Raw genomic sequence first — 19,021 nt, 5'->3', positions numbered from 1 at the left:
AGGAATACAAAAACATGAGGGGTGCATATGGGGTAAACGCAAGCAGGCTTTTTCTACTGAGGTTGGGTGAGGTCATGGGTAAAAGGAGACAGGTGAAATGTTTAAGAGACATATGATGGGGAACCTCTTCACTCAGAGGGTGATGTGAATGTGGAATGAGCTGCCAGTGCAAGTGGGGATGTGAGTTGGACTGCACTATTTAAGACAAATTTGGTTAAGTACATGGATGGGAGGAGTATGGAGGGCTATGGTTAGGTGTGGGTCAATGGGACTAGGCATGCAAACAGTTCAGCATGGAGTAGATGGGCTGAAGGGATTGTTTCTGTGCTGTAGTGCTCTATGGCTGTGACTATGAATAACGTTCTAATGTTAATTTATAGTTTAGTGAAACACTGTATCTGAGGTGTTGCATTCGTTTCTGGTCAGTCAGCTGGACAGCTGAGCCATGACTGGACCAAATAATCGATTAGTCAAACTGGGATTTAATCTGCCCATCTTGCACTTTGTCCTAGCAGCTTACATAACCTCAGCAACACAGTGGAAAAGTGGACACAACCTTTAGGGATGACCCAGGAATCCCAGGCAGAAGACACCGGAAAAGGGGAATGGGGAGGGATTTACCTGTGTGCTTGAGCTGGAGTCACTCTGCAGCCGGGCGTGGTCCTGCCTGTCTGAGCTACAACTCTGCGAAGACTGAAACGTGAGAGTGAAAGAGAAATTCAGCAAATCAACACCAGACAGCTTCTTGTGAAGTTTGTGTCAACCAAGCAACCAAGCTGTTAATTTCTACTTGGAGAATCTCTTTAGGAGGAGGAAGACTTGCTTCCAGTTGTGGTTCTGAGGTGGTTAACAACACTTAAGCTACCAACTGCCCCCTGGTAATGAACAAGCTCCTTTCCTGCACACGCCTGTATGCAGTATGTCCATTAGATGGAAAATACACAAAAAACACTCAATATAGTAACCACGCCTCCACATTACTGTAATGAAAGACATTAAAAATACATTAGACTGATAAGAAATAACAATTAGAGAGAGGAAACTAGCTCTACCATTCATAGTAATGAGGATATGCGAGTGCGTTGGACTCTTGAATGTAATAGCATAATGGGAGATTGCTCGTACGTAAACTCGGGAATTTGCAACCGGGGATGACCTGTGCTGACTAGTGATCTCCAGATTCTTACATAGAAAAATAGAAAATAGGTGCAGGAGTAGGCCATTTGGTCCTTCGAGCCTGCACCGCCACTCAGTATGATCATGGCTGATCATCCAACTCAGAACCCTGTACCTGCTTTCTCTCCATACCCCCTGATTCCTTTAGCCACAAGGGCCATATCTAACTTCCTCTTAAATATAGTCAATGAACTGGCCTCAACGGTTTCCTGTGGCAGAGAATTCCACAGATTCACCACTCGCTGTGTGAAGAAGTTTTTCTTCATCTCAGTCCTAAAAGGCTTCCCCTTTATCCTTAAACTGTGACCCCTCATTCTGGACTTCCCTAACATTGGAAACAATCTTCCTGCATCTAGCCTGTCCAATCCTTTTAGAATTTTATACGTTTCAATAAGAATCCCACTCAATGTTCTAAATTCCAGTGAGTATAAGCCTAGTCGATCCAGTCTTTCTTCATATGAATTTCCTGCCATCCTTGTAGCTTCTACTCTGCAGGAGGTGTTAACGACTGGCTGTGAGGGGCTTTAATTTTTCCAAGGGAGGGAAGAGCCAATTAAATGGCTCATAACAAGTGTCCCAGCTGCCCAACAACCATGTGCAACCAGCTCCTGGGATAGGAAACCATTTGAAAAAGGTTGCCCTAATCAGCTAGTAATCAAGTAAGCTGGACAGAAGAGGAGGTTAGTTACAGTACTGTGTAAAAATCTTAGGCAGACATATATATATAACTAGGGAGCCTAAGACTTTTGCACAGTATTGTACTGCTATCCCAAAAAATCTCAAATTTCATGACATATGTGAGTGATGATAAACCTGATTCTGATATGGGCCTTTATTGTGGACTGAGAGTGGAAAGGGGGCAAAGAGAGGGGAATCATGGTTGGGAAAAGGGGGAGAGGAGAGGGAGTGGGAAGGTCCAGAGAGACATTCTGTAATGATCAATAACCCATTTGTTTAGAATCAAATAACCTTGTCTGGTGTCTCAGGGCTATGTGTGTCTACATCTACACTCTTCGCCGCCCCCTCCACCTACTCTTCACTGCCCCCTCCACCTACACTCCTCGCTGCCCCCTACACCTACACTCCTCGCTGCCCCCTACACCTACACTCCTCACTGTCCCCTCCACCTACTCTTCACTGTCCCCTCCACCTACTCTTCACTGTCCCCTCCACCTACTCCTCGCTGCCCCCTCCACCTACACTCCTTGCTGCCCCCTCCACCTACACTCCTCGCTGCCCCCTCCACCTACACTCCTCGCTGCCCCCTCCACCTACACTCCTTGCTGCCCCCTCCACCTACACTCCTCGCTGTCCCCTCCACCTAAACTCTTCACTGCCCCCTCAACCTACACGCTTCACTGCCCCCTCAACCTACACTCTTCACTGCCCCCTCAACCTACACTCTTCACTGCCCCTTCACCTTCCACACAACACGAGCAGGGAAAGCACTGGCTTCCAGAATTCTCTGCCTGAATCCCTCCACGTAGAGTTGCAGAGTCAAACAGCATGACATTCAAATGCCCGATTACACTAATCCCATTGTTTTCTTCTCAGAAGTCTATCAAACTCACCCCAATTTCCACCACTTACCAGCAAGATCATTGTTTCTACCTCAGTGCTGTGTCCCCGTGATTGATTCCTCTGATCTACAGCAGCTGACTAACATCTCACACGTCTTTGAAATGTGGGAGGAAGGTGGAGCACCGGAGGAAACCCTCCGGGTCAGAGGGAGAGCCTGCAAACTCCACACAGACAGCTCCAAAGCTCCAAATTGAACCAGGGTTACTGGAGCTGCGATGCAATAGCTCCACCCTCAATGCCACTCTCTGTTCCTCTTATGCAGCTAAATTCAATTTTATTTATTTGTTTATCCCATGTACATTGAAATTTATAGTGAAGTGAGTCGTTTGCGTTAACAACCTAAGGATGTGCTGGGGGCAGGCTGCAAGTATCACCACATATTCTGTGCTGCATATCATGCTCACAATGTTCATCAGAACAACTGCAAAACAAGCCCCTATCCCACCCTGCCACCCACCCTCTCACACACAGTCAATCGTCCAACACCAGGACAGGCCCCCTGTCCTTGGTCCCAGATCTGCAGACTTGCAGAGGCCTAATAGCTATCTCCGTTTGGAATTGTAATTGGTTTATTATGATCACAGTGAAAAGCTTGTCTCACATACTGTTCATACAGATCAATTCATTACATGGTGCACTGAGGTGGAACAAAGTAACAATGAAAGGGCACAGAATAAAGTGTAACAGCTTCAGAGAATGTGCAGTGCAGCAAAATGATTATGAGGGCAACAATGCAGCTTGGAGTTGCCATGCTGTCCCCCTCCCTTCCCCATGGACCGCTGCCCCAGCTGGTACCTCAGTGCTGACTGTGGAATCCCGATGCATCATCCGCTGGATCTGTGCGTCCAGGCTGACTGCAGATGAGCACTTGGCCAAGGCTGCTGCGTGCGACTCCCTCTCCCGCTGGCGGACCACGGCTTCACAAGCCATCCACTCCCCCATGGTCTGCTCGTAGCCGTTCCGGATCTGATCGTCCACCTGGGACCGTGGGAAGAACAGGAAATGCACTTCATCAAGCCTGCCTCATCTGAGCACTTGCTTCAAACCAGCTGACCCAGCAGGAGCTCCCCCAACCCTTCCACCGGCAACCCAATCCCACCATCCTTACAAGTGGCTCACATACCAAATGCTGGAGGAACTCAGCAAGTCAGGCAGCATCAATGGAGGGGAACAGACCATCGATATTTTAGGCAAGCCCCTTCATCGATGATTAGGATTAGGGGCCCAGTCCTACTTAAATAAGAACAAAACATGCCTGAAAAACTCAGCAGATCAGGCAGCATCTGTGGCAAAACAGCTGACATTTCAGCACGAGTACCTTCGTCAGAACAGAAGGTAGAAGACCTGAAACATTAACCATTTCTCTCTCCACAGATGCTGACCGACCTGCTGAGTGGTAGAATCTTTTGTTTTTATTTCGGACTTCCAGCTTCTTTTTTTTTCTAATTTTCACCCTGTCCAACGTCCTCACATATTGCACCAGAATATGAATGTGGCTTATAGTGATACCACACCCTAGTTCCAAACTCCCAAGGTACTGTTGCATCTTGCTATAACCACATCAGGCACCACCTCCTAACTTGTAGTTGTACTGCTTCCCAACAAACTTACATTACAGGTGTACTGCCTTCACATTGACAAGTGCCTTCACACATTTCTCTTTGCTCAAAGGCAATCACTGATACCTAGGCATTTGTCAAAGAGTTAAGTCACCAGCCTGGCTTAGTCTAAGCTCCTATCTGAATGTAACACCTGTGAATCCTCCACCATCTAGGGGGCCCAGAAACACAGGCCATATTCTCAGGATACCGGCCTTTCACTTAAGCTTAAGTATTGTTCACCATGGAATTCTGAATATTTTAGAATTTTACACCCAGAAAGGACAGTTCGTTCATTATGTGCCATGTCCTGTGATGTAGGTGGTCTTTCCTTGACCGTGATTGTTCTCGGCAATTTTTTTTTCTACATAAGTGGTTTGCCATTGCCTCCTTCTGGACAGTGTCTTTACAAGATGGGTGACTCCAGCCAGTATCAATAATCTTCAGAGACTGTCTGCCTGGCGCCAGTGGTTACATATCCAGGACTTGTGATATGCACCAGCTGCTCATACGAGCATCCACCACCTGGCTTCACATGACCCTGATCAGAGGCTAAGGAGGTGCTACGCCTTGCCCAAGGGTGACCTGCAAACTACAGCATGGAAGGAATGCCTGGCACTTCCTTTGGTAGAGATGTATCTCCACTGCGCCCACCCTCCCACCCACCAAGGACAGTAAATACTTAATAATTACCATCACCGTTACATACAGTAACATATCTATATCCATACCTTTGTAACTGGTCTTCAATTAGGTTCAAGCCTTTAGTGTCTAATTTAAGGATTCCCTCTTGGACTTACAACAAAATTCTATCACACTTTCCCAGCAGTATTTCTTTCTTTGAAATTATTAATTACCTTGCACAAGAATAGCCCATTTCCTAACAGGTGCCATGATACAGTAATTTGAAATCTGTTCCACAAATTCCCCCTTCCAAAGCAATTTTACTACTTTGATTTGGGTGAAGTTCTGCAGGATTAATATATATATATCTTTTCTTGGTTACACTATTCCTCATATCTTTTTTTTCACCTGTTACTTTTGATTCCTGGCTATTCTGCATACTTACGGGAGAATGAAGAGTGATCTTACAGAAGTATACAATATAATGAGGGGTATACATCCAGGGAATGCATACAGGCTGTTCCCCTAAGGCTGGCTGACATCAGAACGACATGTCACAGGTTTAGGGGGAAGGTGAAATGTTCAGGGGAAACTTCTTCACTCAGAGGGTAAAGCAAGTGAGCAACAAGCTGCCTGAGGAAGTGGTGGATGCAGGATCAACTGTAACAGAAAGAAGTCTGGACAGTTACATGGATGACAAGGGCTTGGAGGGACATGGTCCGGATGGGAGGAGGCAGAAGATCAGGTCAGCATGGACTATTTCTGTGCCATAATACTTCATGACTCTGTGAATATACTTCAATATTAAATTTACTTTGAACTTTGAATTCAACATTGAGGTTAGACCTCTGGGTGTCCAATGCAACGAGGGACAGTTTGGGATGTTCACAAGGTACAGGTGTGGAATATGATGGATTGCTCTCCACTTGCTCAGGTAAGTGCTGGGCCCAGCACTTAGACGCAAACTCAGGGAAGGTGTGCTAGTGTCTTCACTTTCTTAAGGAAGTTTAGCTTGTCACTGAACACTCCAACAATTGTTGAAAGTATCCTGACTGGTTGCATCGCAGTCTGGTATGGCATTTTTAATGAGCAACAATGAAGCTGAGGGTTGTGGACTCAGCCCAGTGCATCAGGGGCACATCCCTCCCCACTGTTGTTGGAATCTACATAAAGTGCTGCCTCAAGAAAGCAGCATCTTATCATTATACCATCTTCTCACAGATACCATCAGGCAGCAGATACTGAAGCCTGAAGTCCTACACCACCAGGTTCAAGAATTCAGTTCTGGACCACCCCACAGAGCCCTAATCACTACCTCGGTAAAGGCACACTATGACCAGGTTAACATAGAAATTGTCATCCCATGTTCTTCTCTGAGGCGTTGCGTATACTGTATATGAATGTTTTTCTTGTGAATGATGTGTGTTTAATGCGATGTGCCTGTGATCTGCTGCAAGTAAGTTTCTCATTTCACCTGTGCATACATGTACTTACGCATTTGACAATAAATTCAACTTTGAGTGTAGTTCCGATGACACTGGCACCTCATCCAGCACAACCATAAGTGTTCAGCGCCTGCATCACCGGGGGCCCTCTACCACATGCACCATAGTGACTTGACAACGGTACTCCTGCAGAGCTTGCCAAATGGGGCACAATGGTAGCATAGTGGTTAGCATAATGCTTTCTTGCACCAGCAATTGAGGTTCCATTCCCCCTGTGTCTTAGGAGTTTGTATATCCTCCCTATGACCGTATGGGTCACCCATGGGTGTTCCAGCTTCCTCCCACACTCCAAAGACATACAATAGCAGTTAGTAAGCTGTGGGCATGCTATGTTGGAACTGGAAGCACAGCCACACTTGCGGGCTGACACCAGCACATCCTCAGACTGTGTTGGTCATTGACACAAACAAATACTTCAGTGACAAGAGAAAATCTGCAGATGTTGGAAACCCGAGCAACACACACAAAATGTTGGGGGAACTAATCTGGCCAGGCAGGACTGATGAAGGGTCTGGGTCCGGAACATCGACTGTACTGTTTTCCATAGATGCCACATGTCCTGCTGGGTTCCTCCAGCATTTTGTGTGTGTTGCAAATATTTCACTGTACGTTTCGATGCACGTGACAAATAAAGCTCATCTTTAAAACTATAAACTTTGCAAAAATGAGGAGGCATAATTTTAAGGTCAATGGAGGTAAGCAGAAGGAGAGGATGTCAGAGTTAAGTTTCTTACACAGAGAATGGTAGGTGTGAGGAGTGTGCTCACAGCGGTGGTGCTAGAAGCAGATACATTCGGGCATTTAAGAAACTCTTAGATAGGCACATGGATGATAGAAAAATGGAGGACTGAACTTCGAGGATATTAAAAGGTTGGCACAACATCATGGGCTGAAGGGTTCGTACTGTGCTGTATTGTTCTATGTTCTGAGATATGACCTCTCATGCCCTCTAGCAACCAGCAGGGCAAAGGCAGCAAGTACATGAGGACACCACCACCTGCAGGTTCCCTTCACGTTTGTAAATACAACGCCAGTACTTCATTATCTTCTTTCTGGGCCCTTAGCTCCCAGTTGGCCATCGAGGACCTCCTATCACCATCTATCTCTGTTCTGAGCCAGTTTCTCAAGAGCGGACCGGAAGTGTCCCTATTGTCAAACTTTGGCCTTGACGTCTCTCCTCTATGTGTTCTTTGGACGTCCCTTTTTCCTCTTCCCATGGGGATTCCATTTCAATGCCTGCCTGGTGATGTTGTGGGTTGGCTTCCTCGAACTGTAGCTAATCCACCTCCATTTCCGTTTGTATATTTGTATCTCTGTGGATTCCTGGTGGGTGCTTCCCCACAGTGTCTGGTTGGTTATTTTATCACTCCATCTGATACTTCATTATCACGGTGTCCAAATCCTGGAACACTTTCACAGAGAGCACTGCGGGAGCATCTCTTCCAGAGATTAAAAAGGCTTACCACCATCACCTCGTGACCATAAGACACAAGAGCAGAATATAGGCCAATTGAGCCATCCAGTTTACTCTGACATTCCATCATGGCTGATTTATTATCCCTCTCAATCTCATTCTCCTGCCTTCTCCCATAACCTTTGATGCCCTGACTAATCAAGAATCTATCAACCTCGGCCTTAACTATAAAGACTCTGCCTCCACAGCTGCCTGTGACAACTTCAGATTCACCACCATCTGCCTAAAGAAATTCCTCTTCATCTCTATTCTAAAGGAATGTCCCTCTTCTCCGAGGCTGGGCTCTCTGGTCCTGGATTTCTCCACTGTGGAAACATCCTCTACACATCCACTCTACCCAGGCTTTTCAATATTCAATAGGTTTCAATGAGACCCTCCTTTATTCTTCTAAACTTCAGCAAGTGCAGGCCCAGAGCCATTAATGCTCTTCACTGGCTGTGAGGAGCTGTTGGGGATGTGCAACAATCGGTGGCTTGGATCCTAAAAGCGAAAATAAAAGATACATGTATCCACCAGGAACACAGACCTAATGCAAATGTTCAACCATGGTGCAGCAAAGCAGATGGAGAAGGCCTATGGTCTGAACCTACTTCTTGTGCTTAATTACATTAAATATGCTGTAAATACTGTAACCTTGGCTAAGAGAAGGGAGAGGGCATCTGCTTAGTACAGCAGAAGTAAATTCAATATGCATCAAAAGCAACGTACATAAAACACTGCTTTTCTGACCTCTTTCCCCATGGTGAAAGTGTTGAGTCCTTTAGGGAAACTCTGCATAAACAGCAGCTTTAAATAAGAGAGTCAATCCCCCTACCACTGAGCACACCAACGTGGAGCACTGCCAGAAGAGAACAGCGTCCATCACCAAGGACCCCCACCGTCCTTTCTTCTCATTGCTGCCTTCAGGAAGGAGGTGCAGAAGCCTTAGACTCACTTTCAAGGACTCTACATCTCTTGTTCTCAGTATTGTTTATATATTATTTAATTTGCAGTGTTTGTCTTCTTTTGTATGTTGGCTGTTTGACAGTCTTTGCGGGTAGCTTCTCATTGATTCTATTGTATTTTTTTGATCTCCTGTGATTGTCCACAAGAAAACGGATCTCAAGGTAGTAGATGGTGACATATACATACTTCAATAATAATTTTGAACTTTGATCAACAACCCAGATAAAATCAAAGCAAAACTTTTCTCAGCATTGTCACTAATTTGCTATTAGTGGCAAAGAGAGGCTGTTTGCACTCAAAGGTTCAGAATGGAATTAAAGGTGAGGATTAATTTTGCCATAGTTAATCCATTTAAAAATATTTGTTAAATCTACCAAGTGAAGACATGAAAACCAGTCCCAAGCATTTAACGGATCTGTTTTGGTGGCTGAACAGCACAAGGTGGTTCTTAGCTACCAACCTCTTTCCTCTCTGCCTCGCTCATCCCAAACTGGTAGTGTCCCAGGAGGAATGGCCACACTTCCTTCCGAATCTCCGCCTCAATTCCTCCATAGTAAATGAGTCGCAGCAGCTCCTGTTCCTCGTAGCTCTGCAGTTTTGTATAAAGAAGGAACACACCTGGTTATTTCTTTAATCTAGTCATGGGGCAAAAATCAACACTGGATGATCCCCACCCAAAACAACAAAGGTTAATGCTCAGAAACCTTACATGTAGATCCCTGATCAGGAAAAAAATGCAATTATTGCTTGTTCCTCGATCTAGAAACTGGATGGCTTATCATTGGAATTTCTGGGTGAAACTGCACTGATCCCATTATCATAGAAACATAGAAAACCTACAGCACAATACAGGCCCTTCGGCCCACAAAGCTGTACCAAACATGTTCTTACTTCAGAAATTACCTAGGGGTACCCACAGCCCTCTATTTTTCTGAGCTCCATGTGCTCATCCAGGAGTCTCTTAAAAGACCCTATTGGATCCGCCTCCACCACCGCCGCCCCGTGACCTTGCCTGCGTGCTTTTATCATATCTGCCTCCGCCGCCCCGTGACCTTGCCTGCGTGCTTTTATCATATCTGTCTCCGCCGCCCCGTGACCTTGCCTGCGTTCTTTTATCGTGTCTGCCTTCGCCGCCCCGTGACCTTGCCTGCGTTCTTTTATCGTGTCTGTCTCCGCCGCCCCGTGACCTTGCCTGCGTTCTTTTATCGTGTCTGTCTCCGCCGCCTCGTGACCTTGCCTGCGTTCTTTTATCGTATCCGCCCCCGTCGCCCCGTGACCTTGCCTGCGTGCTTTTATCGTATCCGCCCCCATCGCCCCGTGACCTTGCCTGCGTGCTTTTATCATATCCGCCCCCGTCGCCCCGTGACCTTGCCTGCGTGCTTTTATCGTATCCGCCCCCGTCGCCCCGTGACCTTGCCTGCATGCTTTTATCGTATCCGCCCCCGTCACCCCGTGACCTTGCCTGCGTGCTTTTATCGTATCCACCTCCGCTGCCCCGTGACCTTGCCTGCGTTCTTTTATCGTATCCACCCCCGTCGCCCCGTGACCTTGCCTGCGTGCTTTTATCGTATCCGCCTCCGCCGCCCCGTGACCTTGCCTGCATGCTTTTATCGTATCCGCCTCCGCCGCCCCGTGACCTTGCCTGCGTGCTTTTATCGTATCCGCCTCCGCCGCCCCGTGACCTTGCCTGCGTGCTTTTATCGTATCCGCCTCCGCCGCCCCGTGACCTTGCCTGAGTGCTTTTATCGTATCCGCCTCCGCCGCCCCGTGACCTTGCCTACGTGCTTTTATCGTATCGGTCTCCACCACCCCGTGACCTTGCCTGCGTGCTTTTATCGTATCCGCCTCCGCCGCCCCGTGACCTTGCCTGCGTGCTTTTATCGTATCCGCTCCCGTCGCCCCGTGACCTTGCCTGCGTGCTTTTATCGTATCCGCCCCCGTCACCCCGTGACCTTGCCTGCGTGCTTTTATCGTATCCGCCTCCGCCGCCCCGTGACCTTGCCTGCGTGCTTTTATCGTATCCGCCCCCGCCGCCCCGTGACCTTGCCTGCGTGCTTTTATCGTATCCGCCCCCATCACCCCGTGACCTTGCCTGCGTGCTTTTATCGTATCCGCCTCCGCCGCCCCGTGACCTTGCCTGCATGCTTTTATCGTATCCGCCTCCGCCGCCCCGTGACCTTGCCTGCATGCTTTTATCGCATCCGCCTCCGCCGCCCCGTGACCTTGCCTGCGTGCTTTTATCGTATCCGCCTCAATCGCCTCATGACCTTTCCTGCGTGCTTTTATCGTATCTGCCACCACCACCATCGCCTCTTGCCCTTGCCTGTGTGCTTTTATCCTATCCGCCCCGACCTCCACCGCCTCGTGACCTTCCCTGCGTGCTCTTACACATTCAGTTGCTGTCACATTGTGGATTAGACGTTTGCTTTAACCAGGTGTACAAGTGTACCTAAAGAAGTGGCCAGTGTGTCTGAACAATGTTTTATACAACTGCAACATGAATTACCCAATTTCTCCCCATTTCATCATCATCTCTACCACTCATCTACCCACACGGCCAATACCCTACCAACCAAACATGGAGACCCTCAAGATCCAAAGAAAGATATTAAATGCTGGTCATGTCTGAAGGGCCAATCTGTCTCTGCTCTACAACCTCGTTTCTGCCCCTCCTTCGCCACTCACCCTTCCGTCCCGGAGGAAGCTGTGCCAAATCTCTCTGGTGAGGCCACAGCCTGCGTTGGAGGGCGCCACTGGACTGATGATGGTGTGGTTGACCAGCGCGGACAGGTGTGTCCTCACAGTGGAGAGGTGTCTGCAGTAGGCCAGCCCTGAGAAGCAGAACACGGCACAGGAGCTCTCAGCCAACAACTGCATTTACATTTCTATCCCTGGTCAATAGCATTAGATGTACTGTACAGTCACATTGGTGCATCCTACCCTCCTTCAGACCCCCATTCCCTCTGACCTCAACCGGATGAACTTCAGAGGCAAAGCACAATGTGTCAACGCCAGCACACAATGTGCTCAAGGTGAGGTCTCTGTGCAAACGGACAGATAGAACAGTACAGCACAGTACATGACCACCAACTCACAATATTGAGCCAACCCTTTAACTTACTCAAAGCTTGATCTAACTGTACCATCCTGCATAGAAATGCATTTCTCCATTTTTCTTTCAGACATGTGTCAATCTAACATTTCTTAAATGTACCTAACGTATCGGCCTCTACCACAACTCCTGGGAGCATGTTCCATGCTCCTAACCACTCTCCATTAAAAAAAAACCACCTTAGACTTTCCTCCAAATGCCTTAAGATTATGCCCCCTCGTGTTTGCCATTTCTTCCGTGAGAAAAAGTTTCTGGCTGTCCACTTGGCTTATCACCTTGTGCGCCTCAATCAAGTCATCTCTCATCCTCCTTCACACCAAAGAAAAAAGCTCTAGCTCGCTCAACCTATCCTCATAAGACATGCTCTCCAATCCAGACAGCATCCTGGTAAATCACTTCTGCGGCCTCTCTAAAACTTCCACTTCTTTCCTATAATGATGTGAGCAGGACTGACCACAGATCTAACCAGAGGTTTACAACATTATCTCACGGACTGGACTTATCCCATTTTGATTCCCTATATTCCTATCAACATCCCCCAGATTCCACCATTCACCTACACATGGGGGGCAATGTACAGCAGTCAATTAACCCTCCGACTCTCACATCCCTGGCATGTGGCTCATATTAACCCTCCAAGCCACACGTCCTTGATATGTGGGAGAAATTAACCCTCTGACCTGCACGTCCCTGGTAACACGGGAGAAACTAATCCATCAACCCCCACATCCCTGGTATGTGGGAGAAATTAACCCTCTGACCTGCACGTCCCTGGTAACATGGGAGAAACTAATCCATCAACCCCCACATCCCTGGTATGTGGGAGAAATTAATCCTCCAACCTTGACTGCACAAGATCGAACCCGGGTCGTGGAGCTATGAGGCAGCAGCTCTGCTCACTGCAGCATCGTGCCAACCCTTATTTGCAAAAACTCTTCACATCCAAGCAACACACACAAAACGTTGGAAGAAAACAACAGGCCAAACAGCATCTATGGAAAAAAGTAAACAGTTGACGGTTCGGGCCGAGACCCTTCATCAGGACTGGAGAAAGAAGATGAGAAGTCAGAGTAAAAAGGTGGGGGGAGGGTAGGAAGAAATACCAGGTGGTAGGTGACAGGTGAAACCAGGTGGGGGAGGGGTGAAGAGTTGGGAAGTCGATTGGTGAAAGAGATAAAGGGCTGGAGAAGGGAGAATCTAACAGCAGAGGGCAGAAAGCCATGGAAGAAAGGGAAGGGGTGGAGCACTTTCTTACAAGTTTCGGCATGTCACCTAGAACTTCTATAGATGCACAGTGGTGATGGGCAAATAAGAAGAGAAAGTGAGAGAGGGAAAAGGGGATGGGGAATGGTGAAGGGGGGGCATTTCTGGAAGTTTGAGAAATTGACGTTCATGCCATCAGGTTGGAGGCTACCTATTTGGAATATAAGGTGTTGCTCCTCCAACCTGAGTGTGGCCTCATCACTACAGCAGAGGATGCCATGGACTGACATGTCGGAATGGGAATGGGAAGTGGAATTGAAATGGGTGGCTACAGGGTGATCCTGCTTTTTCTGGCAGACAGAGCATAGGTGCTCGGCAAAGCAGACTCCCAATCTACATCAGGTCTCACCAATATACAGGAGGCCACACAGGAAGCACCAGACACAGTAAATGACCCTAACAGACTCGCAGGTGAAGTGCCACCTCACCTGGAAGGACTGTTTGAGACCTTGAATGGCAGTGAGGGAGGAGGTGTAGGGGCAGGTAAAGCACGTGTTCGGTTTGCAAGGATAAGTGCCAGGTGGAAGATCAGTGGGGAGGGATGAATGTACGTGGGAGTCACATTGGGAGCGATCCCTGTAGAAAGCAGTAAGTGGGGGAGGGAAAGATGTGCTTGGTGGTGGGATCCAGTTGGAAGTGGTGGAAGTTATGGAGAATGGTAGGACAAATATGATGACAGAATATAGTATTAATGGTAAGACTCTTGGCAGTGTGGAGGATCAGAGGGATCTTGGGGTCCGAGTCCATAGGACACTCAAAGCTGCTAAGCAGGTTGACTCTGTGGTTAAGAAGGCATACAGTGTATTGGCCTTCGCCAATCATGGAACTCAATTTAGGAGCCGAGAGGTAATGTTGCAGCTATATAGGACCCTGATCAACCCCACTTGGAGTTCTGTGCTCAATTCTGGTCACCTCACGACACGAAGAATGCGGAAACCATAGAAAGGGCTCAGAGGGGACTTACAAGGATGTTGCCTAGATTGGGGAGTATGCCTTATGAGAATAGGTTGAGTAAACTCAGCCTTTTCTCCTTGGAGTGACGGAGGATGAGAGGTGACGATAGAGGTGTACAAGATAATAAAAGGCATTGATCGTGTGGATAGTCAGAGGCTTTTTCCCAGTGCTGAAATGGCTAGCACGAGAGGGCATAGTTTTGAGGTGCTTAGAAGTAGGTACAGAGGAGATGTCAGGGTTAAGTTTTTTTTTTACGCAGAGAGTGGAGTGCACAGAATGGTCTGCCGGCAACAGTGGTGGAGGCGGAAACAATAGGGTATTTTAAGAGACTCCTGGATAGTTAGATGGAGCTTAGAAAAATACAGTGTTATGGGTAAGCCTAGGTAGTTCTGGGGTAAGGACAAGTTCAGCACAGCTTTGTGGGACAAAGGGCCTGTATTGTGCTGTAGGTTTTCTATGTTTTCTAATTATATGCTGGACAGGGAGGCTGGTGGGTTGGTAGGTGAAGACAAGAGTAACCCTATCCCTGATGGGGTGACGGGAGTATGGGTGAGCGATGTGCGTGCAACAGAAGATGGAAGAGATGCAGTTGAGAGCAGCACTGATTGTGAAGAAAGGGAAGCCCCTTCCTTTGAAGAAGCAAGACATTTCCTTAGTTCTGGAATGAAAAGCCTCATCCTGAGAGCAGATGCAATGGAGACAGAGGAATTGAGAGAAAGGGATGGCGTTTTTACAAGTAATGGAGTAGGCAGAGGTATAGTCCAGGTAGCTGACAGAGTCAGTGGGTTTATAATAGATGTTATGAGAAAAGCTGCCTCCATAGAGATTGAGAAAGGGAGGGAGGTGTCGGAATTGGACCAGGTAAATTTCAGGGCAGGGTGGAAGGTGGAGGCAAAGTTGATGAAGTTGATGAGCTCCACGTGGGTACAGAATAGGCTTGGAACATAGACTGTTCCATATAGCTGACAAAAAAGCAGGCAGAGCTGGTACCCATGCCAGTGTCCATGCCTACACCTTGTGTTTGAAAAAAGTGGCAGGAGCCAAAGGACAAATTATTAAGAGTGAGGACAAGTACTGCTAGGCAGAGGATTCCAGTTAATTTCCTTGTGGAAAAGGTCAAAATAACTGGAAGACAGGATGTTGATTTCCAAACTGAAAGACAGGGTGACAGAACTGGGAGCTCAATGCACAGCAACTCAAGGAAGGACATCATAGCAGCATCCATCATCAGACACCCTCACTACCCAAGTACATCTCAGCCCTCCCCACCACTGAGCACATCTACATGGAGCGCTATCGTAAGAAAGCAGCATCCATCATTAGGGACCCCCACCACCCAGGACATGATCTCTTCTCACTGCTGCCATCAGGAAGAAGGTACAGGAGCCTCAGGACTCACATCACCAGGTTCATGAACTATTACTACCCCTCAACTATCAGGGTCCTGAACCAGAGGGGTAACTTCACTCAGCTTTGCTTGCCCCATCATTGAAATGTTCCCACAATCTATGGACTCATTTTCAAGGACATCTTATGTTCTCAATACTTATTGCTTATTTATTTTTATAGTTATTTCTTTATTTTTGTATTTGCACAGTTTGTGGTCTTTTGCACACTGGTTGAACACCCAAGTTGGTGTGGTCTTTCATTGATTCTGTTATGGTTATTATTCTATTACGGATTTATTGAGTATGCCCACAAGACAAAGAACCTCAGGGTTTTATAAGTTGGCATATATGTACTTTGATAACTTTGAACGTACATCCATAGAATGCTCTGGACAGGATCTGGTACTTCATATTGTCGCAAAGCATCTTCAGTGGTGCCCTGGTGGGAGAATGGAGAATAGATCAGAGCAACTCTATTTTGTTTACCTCTACTTTCTTACATGTTTCGGCATGTCACCTAGAACTTCTATAGATGCACAGTGAAGAATATCCTAACTGGTTGTATCATGGCCTGGAATGGATACAACATTTCCCAGGAACGGAAGAGTCTTTAGGAAGTGGTGGATACTGCCACGTCCAATACAGACATAGCTCTCCCTACCGTTGAGTACATTCACAAGGAGTGCAATGTCAGACAGACAGACAGACATACTTTATTGATCCCGAGGGAAATTGGGTTTCATTACAGTCACACCAACCAAGGATAGTGTAGAAATATAGCAATATAAAACCATAAATAATTAAATAATAATAAGTAAATTAAGCCAAGTCCAGGACCAGCCTATTGGCTCAGGGTATCTGACATTCCAAGAGAAGAGTTGTAAAGTTTGATGGCCACAGGCAGGAATAACTTCCTACGACGCTCAGTGTTGCATCTCGGTGGAATGAGTCTCTGGCTGAATGTACTCCTGTGCCTAACTAGTACATTATAGAGTGGATGGGAGACATTGTCCAAGATGGCATGCAACTTGGACAGCATCCTCTTTTCAGACACCACTGTCAGAGAGTCCAGTTACACCCCCACAACATCACTGGCCTTACGAAAGAAAGCAGCATCCATCATCAAAGCCCCCACCATTCAGGCTCAGTTCTCTTCAGGCTAATTACAGGAGCCTTAGATCCCACACAACTAGTTTTGGGAACAGTTATTACCCTACAACCATCGGGGCTCTCGAACCAGTGTGGATAACTTCACTCACCACAATGAGCCTCAGGTCCCACCCTACCAGGTTCAGGAACAGTTATTACCCTACAACCATCAGGCTCCTGAACCAGTGTGGATAACTTCACTCACCACTACTCTGAATGGATTCCACAACCTACTGACTCATTTTCAAGAACTCTACAACTCATCTTCTCAGTATTACTTGCTTTTATTTGCACAGTTTGTCTTCTTTTGCACACTGGTTGTTTTTCAGTCTTTCATAAATTCCATTGTGTTTCTTTATTTTACTGTAAATGTCTGCAAGAAAATGAATCTCATGGTAGTACGTGGTGACATATTTGTAAATTGGTAAGAAATTTACTTTGACTAAACCCATGAACTGGAAAAAGCATCATCACATCGAAGGGGCAGACACCATCATGGCTTCTATCAGTACAAAACCACTCTTCTCACTGCCACCATTGGGCAGGGGTACAGACGCCTTGGGTCTCACACCACCAAGTTCAGCAGTGTTACCCTACAACCATCAGGCTCCTGAGCCGGGGTGGATAGGATAGGTTCATTCACCACTGCTCCGAACTGATTCTACGACCTACAGACTCACTTTCACATACTCTTTGCAACTCATGATCTCAGTATTACTTTTATCTGCCCAGTTTGCCTACTTTTTCCATTTTGTTTGTCAGACTTTGTCTGTTTATGCATAGTTTTTCATAAAATTCTATTGTGTTTCATTTATCCTGTAAACGCTGCAAGAAAATGAATCACGAGGTAGTTCATTGTAACCTATACCTACTTTAATAATAAATTTACCTCAACATTTGAACTTGAAATGAGGGTCAGGCTAAGACTTCAACAATCCTTCAACACCGTCAGCCACCCAGCGTTTTATAGCTCAGTGAGCCAAACTGTTCTGATCAAACATGTCCTTGTGATTCATGACACACTGCACCCAGAGACAGAGCCAACCACACAGCGTGCTTCAGTGTCACGGCTGGTAGGGCCGCTGCCTCAGTGACAGTAGGAGTCTGTCTGTGGGAGGCTGCACATTCTCCCTGTGGCCGTGTGGGTTTCCTCCCACATCCCAACATGTCTGGCTGGCCAGTGCAAACTCTCCCTGGAGTGGAAGAATTGAGGTAGTCAATCAGGGCCTTCAAAGGGTAATTGGAGAAGCACATGGGGAGAGAATAATTTGCAGTGCTGATGGGGAATGGAACTATTTGAACTATTCTGCTGGGAGGTGAGATAGATTTATGGGTGAAGGGCCATCTTAACCACTCTGTGCTACCACTGAATGATACATTTAGGATGTAAGGTTAGCAACAATCTGCTGAGGCAACCTCGGGGTTGGGGACGTGTGCGTGGATAGGGGGAGGGCTGTCAGCGTTTTGGGTCAAAGCTTTACATCAAGGTGGAATTTAATGCTTTGTTTTATAGGGGTGGCACACTAGTGTAATAGTTAATGAATGACCCGGGTTCAATTCCTACCACTATCTGTAAGGAGTCTGTACATTCTTTCTCTCACATTCCAAAGATGAACGGAAATAACAGGTTAATTGGTCATATGAGTGTAACTGGGCAGTGCAAGCTTGAAGGGCCTGTTACTGTGCTGTGTCTCTAGCCAGACAGATGCTGGCCAGTTTTTCTAGACCTCTTGGAGAAGCTGTGCAGGCTTTCCCTCAAACAGTGGAGAATTCCATCTATAATATTATTATTTGAACCCGTCCCCAGCCACCCACACATTCCATTCCCAGCCGTACCTCTCATGATTGCAGCCATTGGATGGCCCTCCGTCGGATGAGCCACTCTGGGAGCATGAGGAGCAGGAGGACTTCCGGACATTTGGCTGCCACATGAGGGGGATGCCGCCCCCCTGAACATCCATCAAGTCTTGCGGGACTGCAAACAGACACAAGAACCAAGCGTAAGCCGCTAGTTGCCAGTCTCCAGGGAGTGAATCAACTGGGCACAAGGAAGAGGATGCAAGCAACACTGGGAACAGCGTGATCACGGGTTGACAGAGGAAAACAGCCTCCATCATCAAGGAAGCACAATATCCAAGCCATGCTCTCTTCTTGCTGTTGTCACTGGGAAGGAGGAACAGAAGCCTCAGGTCCCTCTCCACCAACTTCCAGAACAGTTACTACCCTTCAACTACCAGGGTCACTTGGCTTAC

General features: G+C 47.1%; 1 protein-coding gene across 1 annotated transcript in view; it reads right to left on the bottom strand.

The window, feature by feature from the left end:
- sgsm1a (small G protein signaling modulator 1a) overlaps window positions 1–19,021 on the bottom strand; it is a 149,649-nt gene that overhangs the window by 28,362 nt on the left and 102,266 nt on the right. The window contains exons 14-19 of the mRNA XM_059986793.1: window positions 18,606–18,744; window positions 15,995–16,059; window positions 11,589–11,734; window positions 9,364–9,492; window positions 3,553–3,735; window positions 622–693 (exon numbers count right to left, since the gene is read on the bottom strand). Coding sequence (XP_059842776.1) covers window positions 622–693; window positions 3,553–3,735; window positions 9,364–9,492; window positions 11,589–11,734; window positions 15,995–16,059; window positions 18,606–18,744 — 734 coding nt within the window. The remainder of the gene's footprint in view (window positions 1–621; window positions 694–3,552; window positions 3,736–9,363; window positions 9,493–11,588; window positions 11,735–15,994; window positions 16,060–18,605; window positions 18,745–19,021) is intronic.

This window comes from Hypanus sabinus, chromosome 13 (genome assembly GCF_030144855.1).
Source record: "Hypanus sabinus isolate sHypSab1 chromosome 13, sHypSab1.hap1, whole genome shotgun sequence".
In the NCBI taxonomy this organism is placed as follows: Eukaryota; Metazoa; Chordata; class Chondrichthyes; order Myliobatiformes; family Dasyatidae; genus Hypanus; species Hypanus sabinus.
This window is presented reverse-complemented; position numbering and strand designations above follow the sequence as displayed.